The 18,502-nt window shown below is 34.9% G+C and overlaps 2 protein-coding genes and 2 long non-coding RNA genes across 6 annotated transcripts; 1 reads left to right on the top strand and 3 right to left on the bottom strand.

The window, feature by feature from the left end:
- Positions 1-1,020: 1,020 nt before the first annotated feature.
- Positions 1,021-6,105, bottom strand: LOC110709079. 2 transcript variants are annotated; one of them, XR_002508839.1, is made up of 3 exons: positions 5,183-6,105; positions 2,115-2,416; positions 1,021-2,026 (listed from the first exon to the last, which is right to left on the bottom strand). It is a non-coding gene; the product is annotated as an uncharacterized LOC110709079 (long non-coding RNA). The 2 variants fall into 2 exon arrangements; XR_002508838.1 differs by having other exon boundaries at positions 1,021-2,416.
- A 1,522-nt stretch (positions 6,106-7,627) lies between these two features.
- Positions 7,628-10,246, top strand: LOC110709052 (clumping factor A-like). Its single transcript, XM_021887262.1, has 9 exons — positions 7,628-7,832; positions 7,902-8,201; positions 8,736-8,819; positions 8,868-8,959; positions 9,411-9,452; positions 9,543-9,605; positions 9,733-9,819; positions 10,050-10,115; positions 10,208-10,246. The coding sequence occupies exons 1-9, from the start codon at positions 7,628-7,630 to the stop codon at positions 10,244-10,246; spliced, it is 978 nt and encodes a 325-aa protein (XP_021742954.1).
- Positions 10,247-11,304: 1,058 nt separating this feature from the next.
- On the bottom strand, positions 11,305-14,610 carry LOC110709078. 2 transcript variants are annotated; one of them, XM_021887294.1, is made up of 9 exons: positions 14,483-14,610; positions 13,860-14,121; positions 13,652-13,754; positions 13,429-13,556; positions 13,270-13,348; positions 13,073-13,184; positions 12,778-12,956; positions 12,568-12,688; positions 11,305-12,296 (listed from the first exon to the last, which is right to left on the bottom strand). In XM_021887294.1, exons 4-8 carry the CDS (start codon positions 13,541-13,543, stop codon positions 12,589-12,591), a joined length of 585 nt encoding a protein of 194 aa, XP_021742986.1. In that variant the 5' UTR covers positions 13,544-13,556; positions 13,652-13,754; positions 13,860-14,121; positions 14,483-14,610; the 3' UTR covers positions 11,305-12,296; positions 12,568-12,588. The 2 variants fall into 2 exon arrangements, with proteins under 2 accessions (XP_021742986.1, XP_021742987.1); XM_021887295.1 differs by having other exon boundaries at positions 13,429-13,511.
- A 669-nt stretch (positions 14,611-15,279) lies between these two features.
- LOC110709077 lies at positions 15,280-16,618 on the bottom strand. The gene is made up of 2 exons (XR_002508837.1): positions 16,001-16,618; positions 15,280-15,881 (listed from the first exon to the last, which is right to left on the bottom strand). It is a non-coding gene; the product is annotated as an uncharacterized LOC110709077 (long non-coding RNA).
- Between the last annotated feature and the right edge of the window lie 1,884 nt (positions 16,619-18,502).

Raw genomic sequence — 18,502 nt, 5'->3', positions numbered from 1 at the left:
CACCATATCTTCTCTTGGAACTAGAAAATTCATTTCAAAAGTCGCAAGATTCTCACTACAACGATAAAAAAAATAAGATCAACATTAAAAAAATTAAAGGGAAAAAATAATAGTAATAGTAATAATAGAGAATGACACTTAATTTCCTATGCATTGATTCTTCCTTCAGCAAACAATAATCTAGAACTTCCAAATTTAACTAAGGCAAACTGTTGAAAATCTGAGCATTACCCCTAAAAAAAAGTAACAAAAAACACTTTCTGACCTACTAGCCCACAGTCCAGTGAGCATAAAGATTTATTGGATCTAATAATACGCCCGGAAACAACTTCATTAGATCTAGGAACATTTTCATTAGCTCCTCCACCATCATTATTAACTTCACGGACAGGAACATTTTCATTAACTCCACCAACATTATCATTAACTTCAGGAACAGGAACATTTTCATTAACACCACCAACATCAGCATTAACTTCATGAACATCATCCTTATTACGTTGTTGACAACCTTACACTTCACGAAACAACTCATGTGCAAACTTCATCTTAATATAATCCTCAATTATACCATCTATAAGCTTATGGTAATGAGGATCAGAAAGTAACTGTTGAGTTTGAGAAACTGCAACAGTATCCTTAGAAGATAATAAAACAGTTATTTTAGAAAGAAAATTGGAAACCAAATCACTCAAGGTTTTAAAACCATTTGCGTGAACACTTGATTGAACATCCATGTTTCTTTTAAGAAAAATAAATGATTCATGAATAGCCTACAAACATAGAAAAAATTAAACAAATGTGACAAAGAAAAATAATAAAAAAGTAACTAAAACTGAATATTTAGGGTAACTTTAGTGCGCAAAAAAAGGTAACTTTAACTTTAGTGCACAAAAAGGGCAACTTTTGAGCACATAAAAGGTTACTTTTGTACGCATAAAGGGAAACTTTTGTGCAAATAAAGGGTAACTTTTGTAAACATAATAGAGTAACTACTAAACATATAAAAAAACACTTACATTAGTTGAAATTTCTTTTATTTCATCATCAGTCATCACACCTTCTGGAAGCTCTAATTGAATAAAGCAGCCAATTGTACCACTTGAAGAAGCACCAATAACTTTAAACCATCCTGACTAGATCCCAAAGTAAGAGGTTTCTTAACAACAACAACAACAACAGATTGGCTAATAGCAAACTGTGACACAGGATACGTAGTGGTATCCAATGGTCCCTGTCCAAAACCACCAGCTTTATAAATTAATCCAACTCTTAATCTTAGCATCTGTCCAATGCTGAATAAAAGGAATACTACAACTCTCCTTTACTCCTTAAATATTTAAACGATGAAAATACAGAATTTGAAAACCACCAAACATCCACTAACAATCTGAGCAGTTGTTTCATTGTTATAGTTATCCACATCCTTCTTTAACTTCTTCAAAACATAAGAACACCAATCAAAAGTTTTGATTTCATCAACTTCTTCAACAATCTTTAGCAACTTCAATGAAGCGTTCCTATTAGTAGCAGGAGCTAAAAAGCTAAACATAGCATGAACAACAAAATACCTCTTAAATTCTTCCCCTCCATCAACCAAAGCCTTTATCCAAGACTCTAATTTTGGCAAAGGGATAGCTTGCTTATCAGAAATATCAAAATCAAATCTCCAAGCCTTAATAATACAGTTGTCTACACTTGCATTTTCAACATTTTTCTTTAGTTCAGGAACAGGAATATCACCCATAGGAAAACAAAACACGCCACATACATCATTCCTAGTAACTACAAATTATTTACCACTACCAATAGTAAACAGGCAGCTACCACCATTAAAGATTTTCACAAGCCAAGGTAGCATTTTACGACAGAGAGCTTTCAACTTTAAATGTAATAAACCACCAAAACCAACTTCTTCAACATCTTGTTTTTTATTAACACTAAAGCTCTGCACCAAGCTTTCCAAGGTATATGGTCTACACCTTGTAATCAAAGGTCTTTGGTCCCTCTATATGGTCTACACCTACTTGTAAAAAAAAACAAAAAAAAAATGTCAATAAAACAATATCATAAACAAATGCAAATCAAGAATCATTGAAAACAAGTTCTCTTACATGAAGTATCAAGGTCAAAATCAGAATCCAATTCTAATTGAGGACTTATCTTTCTCTTCTTACGTACTGTGTTTTTTCCTTTGCAGACTCTTTGGGCATTGTTTTGGCCTTCTTAGTTACTATTTCACCCTTAGAAGCCTCTTCAATCATAGTTTTGGCCTTCTTAGGCACTATTTTACCCTTAAGAGACTCTTGAAGCATTGTTTTAGCCTTCTTAGGTACTGCTTTGACCTTCTTAGATACTACTTTGGCCTTCGTAGCAGACTCTTTATAGCGATATCCACCTATAGAACCACCTATATCTGATTAATACAGAAAAAAATTAGCACCAATAAGCAACTTATAAATTACAACAAATTATCAATTCATAAGCTACCCTAGGCAAAATATAAACTACAAAAGTGACCCTTTTAACTGCAAAAAGTGACCCTTGTAACTACACAAAGTGACCCTTTAAACTGCATAAAGTGACCCTTTTAACAGCATAAAGTACCCCTTGTCATGCATATTAGTGACACATATGCCTATTACTCCCTTTTACTTTGATTTCGAAACACAATGACACATATGCCTATTTTCGTACTCGAACTAAAACAAAAATCAGTTTTCATTAGCATTCTCTGCATAAAACCTAAGCAAAAAATAACAAAGAACAACTTCTGAAGAATAATAAGCAATTTATAAACAAGTAAATACAATTATCAATACAAATTATCATAATCTCCCTTAAAAAAATCAAAACAAAAATTCTGAAAAATAACATGCAAAAGTTGTTTAACATATAACAACACATGTATAACCAATTTTTAACCAATTATATACATTAAACAATAATATAAAGCAAAATTAAACACATTAACTTCAAATTTCAATGTCAATTATCATAATCTGCATGAAAAATCAAGTGCAAACTCGAAAAATAACTTGCACTTCTTCAATATCTGAAGACTTCTTTGTAATATTCTTCTTCACCATTGCAGAATCAAACATTACAAAAAACGAAAACAAAAACAAAATCAAAAAACCTAAAAATTGAAGAATAAACACAACTAAAATTAACAAAAATCTTAAAAAATTAAGTAAAGAAACCAAAAATTAACAAATAAACTTCGTAACTGAAACGCAGAGAGCAACAATCGACTGAAGAAGAAGGATTGAAGAGAGCGAAAATTTTAGGTCGAAGAGAGATAAAATGGCAAGTTGAGGAAGAAAGAAGATAGAGAAAGTCGTTGTTGAATAAATGAGGAAGAGAGAGAAAATATTTGTTTTGATGAATTTTAAAAAACTGCCTGGCACGTGTGATTTAAAAAAGAAAACAGAATATTGTTTCATGTTGCAGCGTTATTAAAACATTTGTGTATTTGAGGATGCTACTAGAAAAACGTGTATTGTAAAAAAAAACTCTTTAAAAATTATATTTCCTATAATAACTTTTTTTTTATTGTTTTTGAATGGATCCTATAATAAATTTGAATTAAGATTAAGTAAACCAATTTGAGAACAGTTAAAGACCCAAAGGTTGCCCAACAAAGCAGCATTAAGAACTACTCACCTGTATAAATCTTAGTTAACCTCTAAGGGGTCGAGATACTATCTATTAAGACAATAAGACACTCGCAACAGTTAATGAGCTAATCACTCACCCCACATTATAGGAGGATTATATAAAATAAAAAAAATAAAATAAAAAACAGCAAAACCAAACCAATATTAATCCTTGATAAGTAAGAATTCAAGAAGGCAAACACTATGAAAAATAACAATTTCAACTTGACATTCCATTTTTATAGAAATATAAAAGGCTAATTCCTCAAACATTCACTGCGTAAATATATAATCCTCATCCTTTTTTAGACACTTAGGGTTTATTCTGATTTACTGAACTGAGCTGAACTAAACTGAACTGATTGGAGCTGAACTGAACTGGTTAAGGCTGAACTGAATTGTTTATGAGATAAGAAAATTAGGAAGTGAACTGATTGGAGCTGAACTGAACTGGTTAAGGCTGAACTGAATTGTTTATGAGATAAGAAAATTAGGAAGTGAACTGAATTGAAATTAAGCTGAAGAGAACAGACTCTTATAAGACACCTTTTGTTTTCTTACTAATTATTCACTAATTAATGATTGGAGGAAGATTAAATATATTAGGCAAAATCATGTGCAAATAAAGCAAAGTCTATAACACACTATCACCGAAAAACAAGAAAATCCAAATAAATTTTAGTATTTTACAATAAAATAACACACTACAAGAAGAAGGCCCATTTTCGACGGAAAAATTCGGTCGGAAACACCTTGAAATCCGTCGGAAATAGGGTTTTTGACGGCATTCCATCGGAAAAGGTTGTCGGAAAAGCGGTTGTAGGAAAAACGAACTTTTCCGACGAAAATTCCGTCGGAAACACTATTCCGACGGAATTTTCCGTCGAAAAAATATTTTCAGGCACTACAATAATCTGTCAGAAAATTTCGACGGAATCAATTCGATTGGAAAATGCTTTTCTGAAATTTAAAAAAAATACGTCGGGCCACCACCAGCACGGCGTAGCACCACCTCCAACCACCAAAAAACCCAACATCAGACACCGACACTACCACCAGCCCCCTAACTCGTATCAACAGTCCCGAACAACCCCACCACCCACAACCACCAGATCTACCACCCCACCTAGGCAAACCACCACCGCCACCGCCGAAACCCCAAAAAAATAACAAAAAAAAAATTAAAATGAAAACTTGAAACTCGAAAGAAAAAATGAAAACATAACAAAAAAATGAAAACACAACGAAAAAAATTAACAAAAATGAAAACAGACCACCTCCACCACCCACCTAAAACCACCGCCAAAACCCAACATGAGACCACCGCCGAAATCCAACATCAGACAACCTCCGAAACCCGAAAAAATTAACAAAAAAAAATGAAAAAAATATATAATCCCAACACCCTAAACCCGAACTCCAACAGCCACCATAAGCACATATATTTGATCTAGTAAACTTTAAACCCAAAATAAAAAATGAAAACAGAACAAAAAAATTGAAATTCAGACCAAAAAACTTACCACAACGATTCAACCATGGTTAGTCTTGAAATTGTTATATAAGGCCAAATTCGACCATGAAAACGCTAGATCTAGCATTTCCATGGTCGAACTTGACCTTAAAACCATAACATGCCGGGAACTTGGTCAGGAAATACATCGGGGTGCTTCGTGGGCTAGCTTCGGAAATCAACAATGAAGGAGAGATAAAGAGAAGAGAGGGAGTAGCGAAGGAGATCGAGAAGAGAGGGAGTAGCAAGAGAGGATAGATACAGAGAGAAGGTAGATGAAGAAAGAAGAGAGAGAGAGGGTGTGCGGCTAGAGAGAGGATAGAGAGAAAGGAAACTGAAATGAGGGGAGTGTTTTTAGGGCTATTTATAAGAAATTTTTTTATTTTTTAAAATACAGAAATTACACCAAATGCCCCTGAGTTATTTTTTTATTCACCAATTACCCATCAAAACTTTTAAATCCACCAAATACTCATGAGTTTAAGAAAAATGTCGCCGAATACCCTTAATGACTAACGGCAGTTAACCGCCGTTAGTCATTAATGACTAATAAGCCATGTGGAAGCCTCTAATAGGTTGTTGTAATATTAGTTAATTAATTATTAAAAAAAACTTTAAAAAATTATATAAAAAAAAACCCCACCACCCAAGACCCACCCCACCCCAACGCCCCACCACCTGCCCCTACAAGACCGCGCCGGCGGCGGCCGCTAGATCCTACCCCTCCCCCTGCGCGCCGGTGGTCCCTATTCGCCCACGAGGCCTGCCCCCTACCCTCGACACCCCCCTCCCCTACCCCCAGCCCCTTCTCCCTCCGTTTCCACCCCTCCCCATCCCTCGAAAAACCCCCCTCCTTCACGGTCGGCATCCAAACCCCCCCTCCGGTGTCGGTGAACCTTTTTTACCTCACCCCCCGCCATCCCCACCCCCTTTCCCCCCTAAACCACCACCTAAAAAAACGAAAAACCCCAAAATCAAAACCCTAGATTTTGATTTAGGGTTTTTTCGATTAAGGGGTTTTTCGGTTTTTATGGGTGGTGGTTTAGGGTGGAAATAGGGTGGGTATGGTGGGGGTGGGGCAAAAAAGGTTCGTCGGCGTCGGGGAAGGGGTTTGGACGCCGACCGCGAAGGAGGTGGGGTTTTCGAGGGATGGGGAGGGGTTTAAGGGGAGGGGAATCAAAGGGAGAGGGGGCTTGGGGTAGGGGAGGGGGGTGTCGAGTTCGCCGGCGGATCGGGACCACGGGCGCCAGTTCTGGCTAGGGGTAGGGGGACCACCAGCGCCAGCAGCCGCTTGCAGGGGTTGCTTTGGTATTGGAGCTGGTGGCTGGGAGGGTGGGTTTATTTTTTTATAAATTAAGTAATTAATTGATTAATTATTTAAAAGAGAACCAATTGCAGCATGCCACGTGGCATAATTAACCTTAATAACTAATGGAATTAACCGTCGTTAGTCATTAAGGGCATTTGGTGACTTTTTTGTGAAACTCAAGTGTATACGGTGAATTTGAAAATTTGCATGGGTATATGATGAATAAAAAAATAACTCAGGGGAATTTTGTGAAATTTCCGTTTAAAATAAATAGTATCAGATGCCTTTTCGACGAAATTTCCGACGGGTTTAAATCCGTCGGAAATTATTTTATTTCTGACGGATTTTTCCGTTGGAATATACTTTCCTACGAAATTTCCGTCGGAACTGTTTGAAATCCGTCGGAATTGTTGTGATTTGCGACGGATTTTCGTGTCCGCCGGAATTCGGCCTACTTCTAGTAGTGACAATGACGAAAATAAAAGATTGTTAACATTCCACCATATTAGCGTATCAGATTGCAAATAATTATTGCAATTTTTATTATACTAGTCGTTGGAGCATGCGCGTTACGCGTGCCCCCCCCCCCCCCCCCGACGGCAAGATAAGCAATATTCGCTGAGCGTTTTGGCTATTGTGATATTCGTGGTGTTGTTAAAATATGAGATAATAAATATCTTGTACGCTTTCAAAGTTGTTAATAGTAGTAATAAAATCAAGTATGTCTTTTTTTTATCGGTGAAAAGCTGTACTGTGTGATAGTTGTTTGTCTAAAAATAGGAAACTGGTCAAAAACCGTTATGTGTCGTGACAAATCGGAATGTAAATTTAAAGATAGTAGAAGCGGTTGACGCACGTGTGTATGAACATTGTGCATATAATCATATCTATGTAAAGGAACTTTCTATTTTTATGTTGTTATAAAATGCAAGTACAACAATAGAATATGTAAGGATTTTGAACGGCTTTAGTGATGAAGTCATACAGTCATAGTTATTTACTATTTGAAGAATCTGTCATGATTACATTGATTGGTCAATTCATGTCCTTATATTGCGTGGTTTGTGGCGTTTTTGTTCCTGCGCTCTGTATGTCTTCTCCATTTTTTTTCTTCTTCTCTAAAATATCAATTCCAATTTCGTGGTAATGGGTAGCACCGATAGTACTGCGACTTCCGGGAAGGTTTTTTCACCACCAAGTTGGAGGCCTAATGAACGGAAATCTAAAAAAGAAAATGTTGCAAGATTTCGTTTGTATACCATTGAAATGAAGATGAAGATGGACCGTCATCTACAACTGCTTGAACAAGGAAATTCAAAGGTCGAGAACAACAAAGAAAGAGGGGAAACAAGTAATAAGAGAAGACGAGGCGTTGAGAGGAATGGCTGTGGAGAATGACCTGTTATTATTGTTGATTCAGAAAATGATGAAGGGGACAAAAAAGGCAAGGAGGGTGTTGGTGCAGAGGAGAAAAAAGAGGACGGTGAAGAAGAAGATGATAGTGAGGAAGACAAAGAGACTGATGAAAGTACTGAAAGTGATCTGAATTCTGACTCAGAAACTGAATCAAAGAAAGAAGGTGTTGCTGATTTAGATGAAGAAATGGAATCAAGTGGTGGTAGCTATAAAGAGGATGATGATGACAACATTGGTGCAGACTCTTCTTTTGGGAACAATGAAGAAGGAAATCCAAAGACACGTGAAGATTCTTCAATGTTTCGTATGAAGATTGTTGATTGATTGTATACTGTTCATGGTTAAGTGTTTTTTTGGGGTTCAATTGCACTACTGCTAGGGTATGAAGTCAAGGCTTGGTAGGACTGTTTTTTGGGTTGTTAGTTTTTGATATCAGATTATGCTGATGTATTTTGATGATTTTCATTGTTTGGGTATCCTTTTTGAATTGTTAGATGTAGATACGTAGTTAGCTTTTGGGAAGTTCATAATCAGTTTAATTAGTAAAGGATGATAGTAGGTTTTAATTATCTGAAATTAAGCTCTTGCTTTTGGTATAATGAATGGCTTAATTTGATTATATAATTTGTGTTTTGCGTGGTTGTATATTTATTATAGTATCCTGTTAATAAGTATGCTTTATAGAATTCCATAGATAATCTCTTTATATGTATCAAGAAATGTAATTGGATAATGACATAATGGAATTCACTTGAAAAATGTATGCTAACAAGGTTAAAATAAAGGTGAAACAAACACCTGTGAGTACTTGTTCCTATATACAAGTAGTCTCATATAGTGGACAAGACTGAGGAAGACCGTGAGAATGGTGAAGAGGACGAGATTGAGGAAGACCTTAAGAGTGATGAAGAGTTGGAGAGTGGTTCAATGTCTAACTGATGTACTGAAGACTACGTAGATTGTGTCCCAGGATCATATGGACTACTTGAATTAGGTAGTGGTCCTGATCTTGGCGACTATTCTGATGGTGATAATGGCAGTAGTTTTGATTCTTATTATGAAGTATATATATAATGCTTGAGTTTCTTCTGAAGGGTTTTTTTTGTACTTTTTGTCTATTGCTTATGAGTATAATTGGTTATGCTTTATTGTAAACCTGTAAAGGGTGTGCAATTTTTTCAGATTTATAAAGTTTTTTCCCTTTATTCCATGGTTTCACAGTTTTCTTAGTGAATTGGTTTATGTAGTGAGGGTACCTATAAGAATCTAAGTTCTATGTGTGTTTATGAGTGTGTGGAAAATTAATGTAATAGGCTGCAAGTATAAAGAATCTACAATAGTTCATGTTGTCCTGTTGTGCTTTGTTGAGTAAGGTTGATGTATTTTGTAATGATTGAGAATCTAAAGGTTGGAAGGAATTTGAGTGTAATTATAGTGTAGATAGGTTCACATGGATACAGTTGCAGTGGTTATTATATGGTGCTTGTGTTGGGGTAAAATTTGTATAAAATAGGTTATGTTTAATATGAATGGTAGTATTCATTCGTCTGCTATGGTATGTTTACAGAGGTTTGTTTTACAGTTCAGTTTTGCTATTATTCCACGTTTCCCTTATAAAACTAAACATGTCTTGCTGTTAACTTAGGCAAACAATAATGTTCTATTGAAATGGATTTTATGCATTGAAGAAGAGCATCAGGCATCAGCGGTATGTGGTGTTATTTGTTGTATAATGTTATAGCTATTCTATTGTGTTGATTCTTACACGACTGTGTTGTTGTCTATGTATATTTAGGCAATTCCTGGTTGATTTTATCATGTTCTTGCTAATGAAGGTGAAGAATGCAAAGTATTTCGTGGTATGGAAGGTCTATCATGGAAGATCACTATTGTTAGATTTACTAATGCTAACGGAATTATTGGTATGCGTATGGGCAGGGGGTGAGGAAACTTTATATCAGATAATGATATTGTGGTTGGAGATACGTTAATAATGTACTTCAAAGGACATGGTATATGGCATACCAGAATATTTGCTCATCATGGTCATGAAAAAACGCATGCACATGAATTAATAACCAGAGCTGTTATACCTGACAGAATGCTCCCATTGAGAAATTTAGATCTTGATGCTCATTTGTCTTTAATGCAGCAAAGATGTTCGTATCCATCGTTTAAGTATAAATTTCGTGCTCCATATCTTAGGGAAGGAAGTCTTGTATGTGATTTTTTTTCTCTTCTTTCCTTTAAATGCAGAGTTGTATGAGTTTTTAATGTGGCTTACTTTTTTGTAAATGATGTTTTGTGCAGATTGTCCCTGTGTCCTTTGCAAGTATTTATCTTCAATAGATGCCACCTTGCAGTGTTGTTTTGATACGGCACAAACTTAAGCAATGGTGTGCAGAACTACATATAGCCAAGCAAAGGAATGTAATTGTTGGTTGCTCGTTAAGAAATGGTGTTCAAATGTTGTATGAGGATCAGTGTATTATTAGTGGTGTAAGAACGTTAGTGGTTTATCGTGAAGGATATCCTCCTTTATTTGAATTTCTTCTTGCACCAAATTAAGTTTGGCTGGTTAATTAGCTTGTAATACAGATATTGTAGGTATAATAAAATGTAGCTGATAAATGTTGTTTTTATGTACTACTGTGGTGCATTTATGGTATGTAATAGGTCATTAGGTTTCGATTGTGACTGAACTCTTATATAAAGCACCAGTTAGTTTATTAAGCCTGGTAGGTTTTGGCTATTGTATTGCACCAGCTAATTAAGATTGTTTTCTGAAGCAATAAATGTTTTATTGTTATAGGGAGCAAGTATATAACAATTTATGCCTTATGTCATTAGAAAGGGTATGCATTGAGAGCATTATAAGTTCTTGTAGTTATTAGTAAATATGCATGTAAAATATTTGCGAGCGTATAAGTATAGTAGTTTCAGATTTAAAGATGGTTCATGCAAAAAAAAGCATAATACACCTTAAGCTGAGACAGACTGATTTTATGTCCTGCAGAGGAGTCAAAGTTTCCTTGCTGCATTGTTTGCTTGGTCGGGCTGTTTGATACCCTTGTTTTTGCACGAACCTGAATTCATAAATTCAAGGTTACTACTTTACTAAAGGGACCATGGACAGTATGAGTAGTAACACTGTTTCTTATAAACAGGAATAAAGCATGCAGCTTTCCTTTTTTTTTTTTTTTAAAAAAAAAAAATCTTCAAGTAAAAATCTAAGAAGTGTAAAAATCTGATAAGTGTTTAGATGTGAATAAGGGAAGGACTTAATTTTGCAAAGGCTTTACTTGTATTGTAGAGTATATTCTGCAACATTGAAAGACAATCTACTAACTTTAATTCTAAACTCAAAGTAGCAAGTTATAAGAACATACTTCATATATTATAGATAAGTATCCTAATTTAAGGATACAAGATGTTACATCATAGGTAGATTACCACTTCTATGTGCATGCCAAAAGTTTCCAGTTCTACTACAGTACTTTCCCCTAGATATTATTCTAGAGCAGACACTGCTGCATATTTCTAGCACTATATACAATACTTGATGTTTATAGGGAACATAAGATGCCCAAAATGTTCCTTCTAAACATTCAAAAGATACTTCAGATTACGCAAGGCATACGTAATAATAGTTTACTACCACCACTTTAATAGCAAAAGCTAGTGTACTCTAAGATTTTTTATGCTGCCTTTGTTTATGGTCTATCAAGGAGGCTTCAAGCTGTTTCTTTGTCTTCTGGACTGTCTTTCTCTGAAATGTCTTTGAATAGGGATGTTTTGAGTTTCTTCCTCGGACCCTGATCTTCATCATCTGATTCCATAATTTCACCAACAGCCATTGGCCGTTTGTTCTTGACATTGTTGCGTGTGCGAGCGAGCTTGTTCCATGTAGGGAGTTCAGCAATTGGTGCTGCTGATTCTGAAATGGTAATCCCTTTTCTTGATTGATGTACTGGAATATCGAAAGAATCTACATTGAATGCTTCAGAAGCTACTTGAATTCATGAAACTGAGCAATTTCAGCAAGGACCTCATCACTTGCCTCTGTGTTGTCCTGACTGTAATCAACAGTTAGCTCTGGGTCAGAAATAGTGAGTCCTTTGCCATGAGCCTTAGTGCAGGCAGAAGCTGGACTCTCTTGCATCAGTGGTCGATTTGTTGTGTATTTCTTATCCGTTTCGAAAGCAGGCTATTCTTTGTTAAGCTGCGAAGACGATGAGCCTAGAACCTGGCCTTGTGGTTCTGCATCTTCTACCTCAACAGTCTATAGAGTCCATAAGAGAACGCTATTCCTAGCTAACTCCAAAGTGGGAGTTACCTGAATGAAGAAAGGCTTTGTTGCTAGTATTGCTTGGACAACCTTAAAAGCTTCGAAATTCCCCTAAGACAGCAAAAAGTATCATTTAAGTATTATAGATGCTATGAGTAATCTATACATTATTTAATGTAATGATTGAAACATGAACTTAAAAAATGTATATCTTTCATAAGCAATTGTAACAAACACTTAAGGTTTTGTATGATACAGATAAGCGTATTAAATGTGAAATGTATACCGTATCTACTTATGTTATCATATATAAGTGTAGACACATTTGAGTGTGTAGAACTTGTAAAAAGGCACAGATGGTTGCAGTAGCAGAATTTCTTACAGTGGCTTTGATATTCCAGATTTATGTTGCTGTCCTTCGGAAATGCTTTTCCGTATCATCGCTGAAAGTTGTAAATGACATTGTGCCGGTGTCATCAACAGCTTCAAACTTGAATGTAACTCTGCAGATGTGGACACAAAAATGAAGTGAATTCGTGTATTATATTTTACTGTAAGGGAAGTAATGCGAGGCTAAGTGGTAACACTATACTTGTGTACAGCTACAGTGTCTCCTTTCTTGCAAGAAATGCAGGGAAAGCGAGTCCCAAGTGCCAGATGTGTCCGTTTTCCACAACCAAGGCAACTTATATAGGCATTCACTCTTTGTAGATCAGCTTTTGGTATTATAACCTTGATCCAAGCAATTTCATCTGGAGTTGCATTAGTTGCCTGAATTAATATAAGCAATCACATATTAGATAGCACTTAACATCAATACTCTAATAGAATAATATGCATTGTAAAGAAAAAAAGTAAAATTAGCAATGACTTTAAAAAGGTTTAACCTTTTTTCTCCTTAGTTCAGCTATTGTCACGACTTTCTTATCTGTGCTTGGATATCTCACGTTCAGAATTCTCTCCTGTCTGTCTAGCAATACATGCTGATATAATTTACACCTGAAACGGAAAAATGGGTTCAATTAGGTGGTGATTTAATTGTGTCTTAATTCTACACTTATAATAAATAAAACACAGTAAGTACCATTCTCGAAGCATATCTGCCCTTGCTCCCTTAAGATTCATGATTATTCTAGTTGACATTGTTGTATTCAAAGTGAATCCTGTAAACAAGCAGTTAAGTAATCCAATATTTTATAGGCAATGGTAATTTTGATATGTGCACTAATGCTACTAACTTCACCTCTTGTGTGACGGGTTTTAAGTGCAGTAAATCCAACAACATTGAATTTTTCAGCCCAGTTGTTCATAGCATCACAAGGTTTCCTAGTAAGATCGTTCCATGTAGAGATTGTCATAGCATGTTCTTGGCTGGTTGGTAGTATACTGAATGTTATAAGTTATCTAAGACAATCTACTATGATAAGGGGTCAAATGCAGACTATCTTATATAACTGTAAATTTACCTAGTGTCAGTGATAGATACTTCTCGAACTGGACTGTCTCAACCTCTTGCATTAGGTATCATCCTTGGCACTTCTTCAACAAAGAGAACTACACCAACTATATCTAATTTTGGCAAAGGAACATTAGTAAATATCATGGAAAGTAGACAAGTTTGTAAGCTGGGAATCAAAGTATGAATGTGCATTAAATATGTAAAATCTAAGATACCATATCTTCCATTTGGATCAGGTGATCTTGGAATAGTTGACAGAGGCTAATACTTCGGTTTGATTGGACCGCTCTCAGGATTTAAACGCTGAATAATAGTCTGGTGGGTCATCTGGTATGGAAGTTCTTCCAAGTTGAATTTATATTGATCATCTACAGCTGTTATAGGAGCCTTAGAAATTTCGTATTGACTAGATGGCTTGAGAACCTCTTCATATGCTTCGATTTGATCTCCAAATAAAGCACATCGCATTTTGTTTTTCTGGTTAAATAGATACGACAGAAATCAGTGTTAGGGTTATGTCATAAAGATACATAGAGGTGGCAAAGTACAAGAAACACAGTCTATTATTTGTACTGGTAAACACATAACACATAAGACATAGCTGAAAATGTACAATTGTTATACATCTTTATGGTAATCAGGTTTTATATACTTATGTATATTAAAATTTGTACTATTTCAGTCAAAGAAAGCAGTCTGCATGATATTCTATATCTAGTAGAAGGTTGAATGCATTATATTTGAATTTCAGCTGATTTTATATTTTTTACAAGAACGAACATATAGCAAAGTATAATCAACTTTTCGTCCTCTAAGATGATAGTTTAAAATATCACACCAGGTTTTTTAGGGGAAGGTTGAGCTCTTCCCTTTTCAGCGACTATGACTTTCACCTTGTAGTCCTTACTTTGAGTAGTTAGCTCGTCTAAGTATACTGGTTCCAACTTCATTTTTGGAGGTGTGTTCATGGTCTACAATACATGATATACAAAATAGTAAGTATAGATAAATAAGATATTAATATAATGTACATATAGATCTAGAAGTAAGCTATGCTGGACTTCAAGAGTTGAAAGCTGTAAAAAGTAAACCAGTGCATGTAAAAATTATAAGAAGACGATAATAGACAATGATATGTCTTATAATGAGCAAATTTAGAAGGTTGTTCTGACATTCATTAATTTTGTTTTTTTTAAAAAAAAAGTATATACATTTTAGCAACAGTCTATAAGGCTAATGAAAGCAAAAGTGTATCTTGTTTCAGAAATTAGTGCAAGTATAAAAGGTAAGCCTCAAGATGTACATGCAGTTAAAGCAAATAAGGTATCGTTAATTACAGATGTTGAATAAAACAGAGTTGCCACTACTACAAAAAAGGGAATAAAGAACGGTTAAAATTGGCCTTATAGAACGCCTCAGAGGCGTTCTTCTGCTAAGCGATGTGTAAAGTTTACAGAATGGATACAAGAGGCGTTCTATATGCAAGGATAAATAGAACGGATACAGGAGGCATTCTATATCCAAGAGATAACCGTTCTCTATCCTATTTTATAACAGAGGTTGCATATATATGCTAATCAACACCATTAATTAATAAATCAAATCAAATAGAATTGAAATGGTAAAAGTCAAATATCAAATTAAAAATATATTTTATTACGAAGTATCCTTTATATTCAAATACATAGTAATTACATCTCAACTCTTTATTTTGATACAATTCTATACCAACTTAATAATTATCAATGTGCTAAACTGCTAACAACTTTAAAAGTGCAACCATGAAATTCGAACCACCTCCACCTTAATAATCCAATTCAACCGATTCAACCGCAACGGAGCTTCAAAAACCAGAACCACCAGCAGCGCTTCCCCCAAATTGAAGCATTAGCAACGCCTCCACCAACCTCGACCATTGCAACATCTGATCTCCACCAACATCGAGCACCGCAACGTCTCCAATAACCTCAACACCGCAGCACCTCCAGCAATAGTGCACGCCAATAGTGAAGCCGCACCAAACACCCACAAATCAAAGATGAAAAATCAGAAATTATAATTCAAATCATAACATAAAAATCAATTAATGAAAGTTATAGACCTAAAATTAATAATTTAGAATTAAAATACACTTCATAATTCGCACACCTCTAACCACCTTAAACGATCCACCAATCAATTCAATCTCAGCCACCACCTACCTTGAAACAAAGCACCGTACTGCATCAAGACCCATACTGCATAAACAGAGCAAAATCGAGATTTTAATCGGAGTTGGGGTTGGAAACAAAGCGATACAGCGAATAGGATAGTTGTTAATATAGGAAGAAGATGACGGAGAAGAGGGTAATCGGACCTCAGCCGGAGTTACTAGGATCGGACTTTGAGGGATGAAGGTAGAAGATGAGAAAGAAGTAAGGGTTTCAAAGGAGGGAAGAAGTTCTTGAGAGGATGAGGAAACGGATTACGGCTATCTTAATTAAGAGGAAGGAGGAGTTAGGGTTAGAATTTTGGGCCTCTTGATAGGTTAGATTTTTATTTTTATTTTATTCTTAAAAAATAATGTTAAACATATAGAACGGTTAACTAGGAGGGGCGATCTATATTGTAAGTGTTAAATTTAGATGTATCAAATAGAACGGTTAACTAAGAAATTCGTTCCCTATATAATAAAATCACAATTTAATAAAATAAAAAAAAATCAAATAGAACGGTTAATTAAGACAGGCGTTCTATATAAACATGGAGAACGCATATCTAAGTTAACCGTTCTATATCTTGCGTTTCTTATTCTAGTTTTTGTACTAGTGTGCAAAGCATACACACAACATCAAAAAAAAAAAAAAAAAAGAAAATCGTGGCTTTATTAAGATAGATTTTCATGCACTGATATTTAGTTTAATCTTTGAATAACAGTAACAGTAACAACTGTTAACATGAAAGCAGCACAAAGATTTTCCATAAAAGGAGAAAAATATACCATGACTAAGAATGATAAGGCAGGGAATAAAAAGATTTGCTCCAAAAAGTGAGAACTTCTTTAGTATTTATAGCTAAAGCAGGGGAAGAAGTTAACCTACCTTCTCCCACGAATTAACGGCTAAGATTAAGAAGCTACTGTTGGTTAAGCTGGTTGGGTACAGCTAGAAAGCATAATGTTATTGCTAAGTACAATTTTTTCTTATTTATTAAGTAAAAAGGGAATACTTATTATGGCTAAGATAATTTTCAAGTACTTGTAATGTAAAATTTTCGATTTATTTGTGGTTAAAGTGAAAGAGGAGTACAGCTGTGTACTATTCTAAAACAAGTTGTTTTATGAATAGTAAAGTTGACTTGTACTTGCTACTTACTTTATAATATAATACAAAGTGTATTCCAATTTTGAAATAAGGTAATTTTTCATGCCTTCTTAGTACTTTTGTTGTGGGCTAGAGTCAACTAAGCCCATTTATATTTTATTAAAGATACCAAAGAACTCTAAGATCAAAACAAGCTATTAGAACTATAAGTAAGAAACTAAATATAACACGACATATTAAACACATTCTTCGAAATGGTAACTAATTATTTGTTGTTTTATTTTGTTAAAAATGAGAATAAAATGTGTGACTCGGAAAATGCATTCTAATTTTACTAATTATACACAACATCTATAGTAAAATAGTTGTTAAACTAATAATATATGGTTTATAACTGCTTTACCTTACAAATCATGAAAGTATACAACCCAACTTCAGACTGTAGCATACACCTCACCCATGAAAAGCTAACTCGGTGAAGCATATAGCAGTAAGTATAACCTGAGTTTAAGAAACAGAGTAATTTAAGTAAAAGCTTGAAGACTGTATCATTTAAAGGCACTACATAATTACAAGCAAGATTGTGAAAATAGAACAATGCTTGACATGTATAGCAAGTTGTCTTGATTACTGTGGTACATCAGTATGTAAGTACATTCGCTGCTTAGACCATACTAAGTATAACATATTAATGCAAAATAAGCACAAGAAGTATACTGTCTTAGCTATTCAATAAAAGGAAGATGGGCAACTTACACTGTCTTGCTAGCAAGGGGATCCAAAAATATGATGGAAACAAATCGACATTGTTGAACAAATTTGGAGTTGCTGCATTTTCAAAATATATGCAATCTGTTAGAGTTTTTCATATTAAATTCTAAATCTATAGTACTGTAAAAGAGGGGAATGCAAAAAAAATATTTGTAAAAAAGGAAAAACTTAAAACATTCTGCAATATGTTAGAGCTAAACAACCCACAAATTGAGGAACTACTACAAATCAACTATACAATAATTAACATACTAATTCATTCAATTCACTCATTAATTCACCAAACCCATTTGAACTAATCACCAAATTTGACATAATAAGGAGAGGAGAATATGTACTTGTAAAAAAGCAGTAAACATTCTGTAGGCGTCGTTCGAATTGCGCCTACGTAAAAGCATGTGGTGAATATGCTTGGCAATCATAGGAAGTGGGAATTGACATATACGATTAGGGACAAGGAAAGTAGGGAGCCACCAACAAGTTTTTAAGGAACTTGTAAACCGTTCACGGATCATAAAAGGCAACCACGAATAAAGGGACAACGAAGGCAACAACGATTGACCCGTGAAGGTTACACCCCATTCATAATCCATGAGATTACTAATTCCATATGGTTCGGAACCACGAAAGGAGGATCAAGGATGATGGTACTAAGTGAGTCATGGAGTCACATTCGCCCGTATTGGCCTCTACTCGATTCTTATAGTGAAAAGTGATTCCTGCGATCTCAAAGGCATACAAACAAAAATTCAATTTGCTCCAAACTATTATTAAGTTAAATTGGT

The sequence above is a fragment of the Chenopodium quinoa genome, unplaced genomic scaffold (genome assembly GCF_001683475.1).
Source record: "Chenopodium quinoa cultivar QQ74 unplaced genomic scaffold, ASM168347v1, whole genome shotgun sequence".
Classification (NCBI taxonomy): domain Eukaryota; kingdom Viridiplantae; phylum Streptophyta; class Magnoliopsida; order Caryophyllales; family Amaranthaceae; genus Chenopodium; species Chenopodium quinoa.
The sequence above is the reverse complement of the archived record's forward strand: the minus strand, read 5'-3'. Positions and strand labels throughout refer to the sequence as shown.

Bases quoted from the DNA above. Each gene is read 5' to 3' on its own strand.
- LOC110709052 (XM_021887262.1), top strand. From the start codon at position 7,628: ATGGGTAGCACCGATAGTACTGCGACTTCCGGGAAGGTTTTTTCACCA. The intron at 8,820-8,867 runs GTTCAATGTCTA...ATTGTGTCCCAG, and splicing joins TGATGAAGAGTTGGAGAGTG to GATCATATGGACTACTTGAA. The intron at 9,820-10,049 runs GTATGCGTATGG...TCTTTAATGCAG, and splicing joins TAATGCTAACGGAATTATTG to CAAAGATGTTCGTATCCATC.
- LOC110709078 (XM_021887294.1), bottom strand. From the start codon at position 13,543: ATGACAATCTCTACATGGAACGATCTTACTAGGAAACCTTGTGATGCT. The intron at 13,349-13,428 runs GTGAAGTTAGTA...GCTTGTTTACAG, and splicing joins TAAAACCCGTCACACAAGAG to GATTCACTTTGAATACAACA. The intron at 12,957-13,072 runs GTTAAACCTTTT...ATATTAATTCAG, and splicing joins CTGAACTAAGGAGAAAAAAG to GCAACTAATGCAACTCCAGA.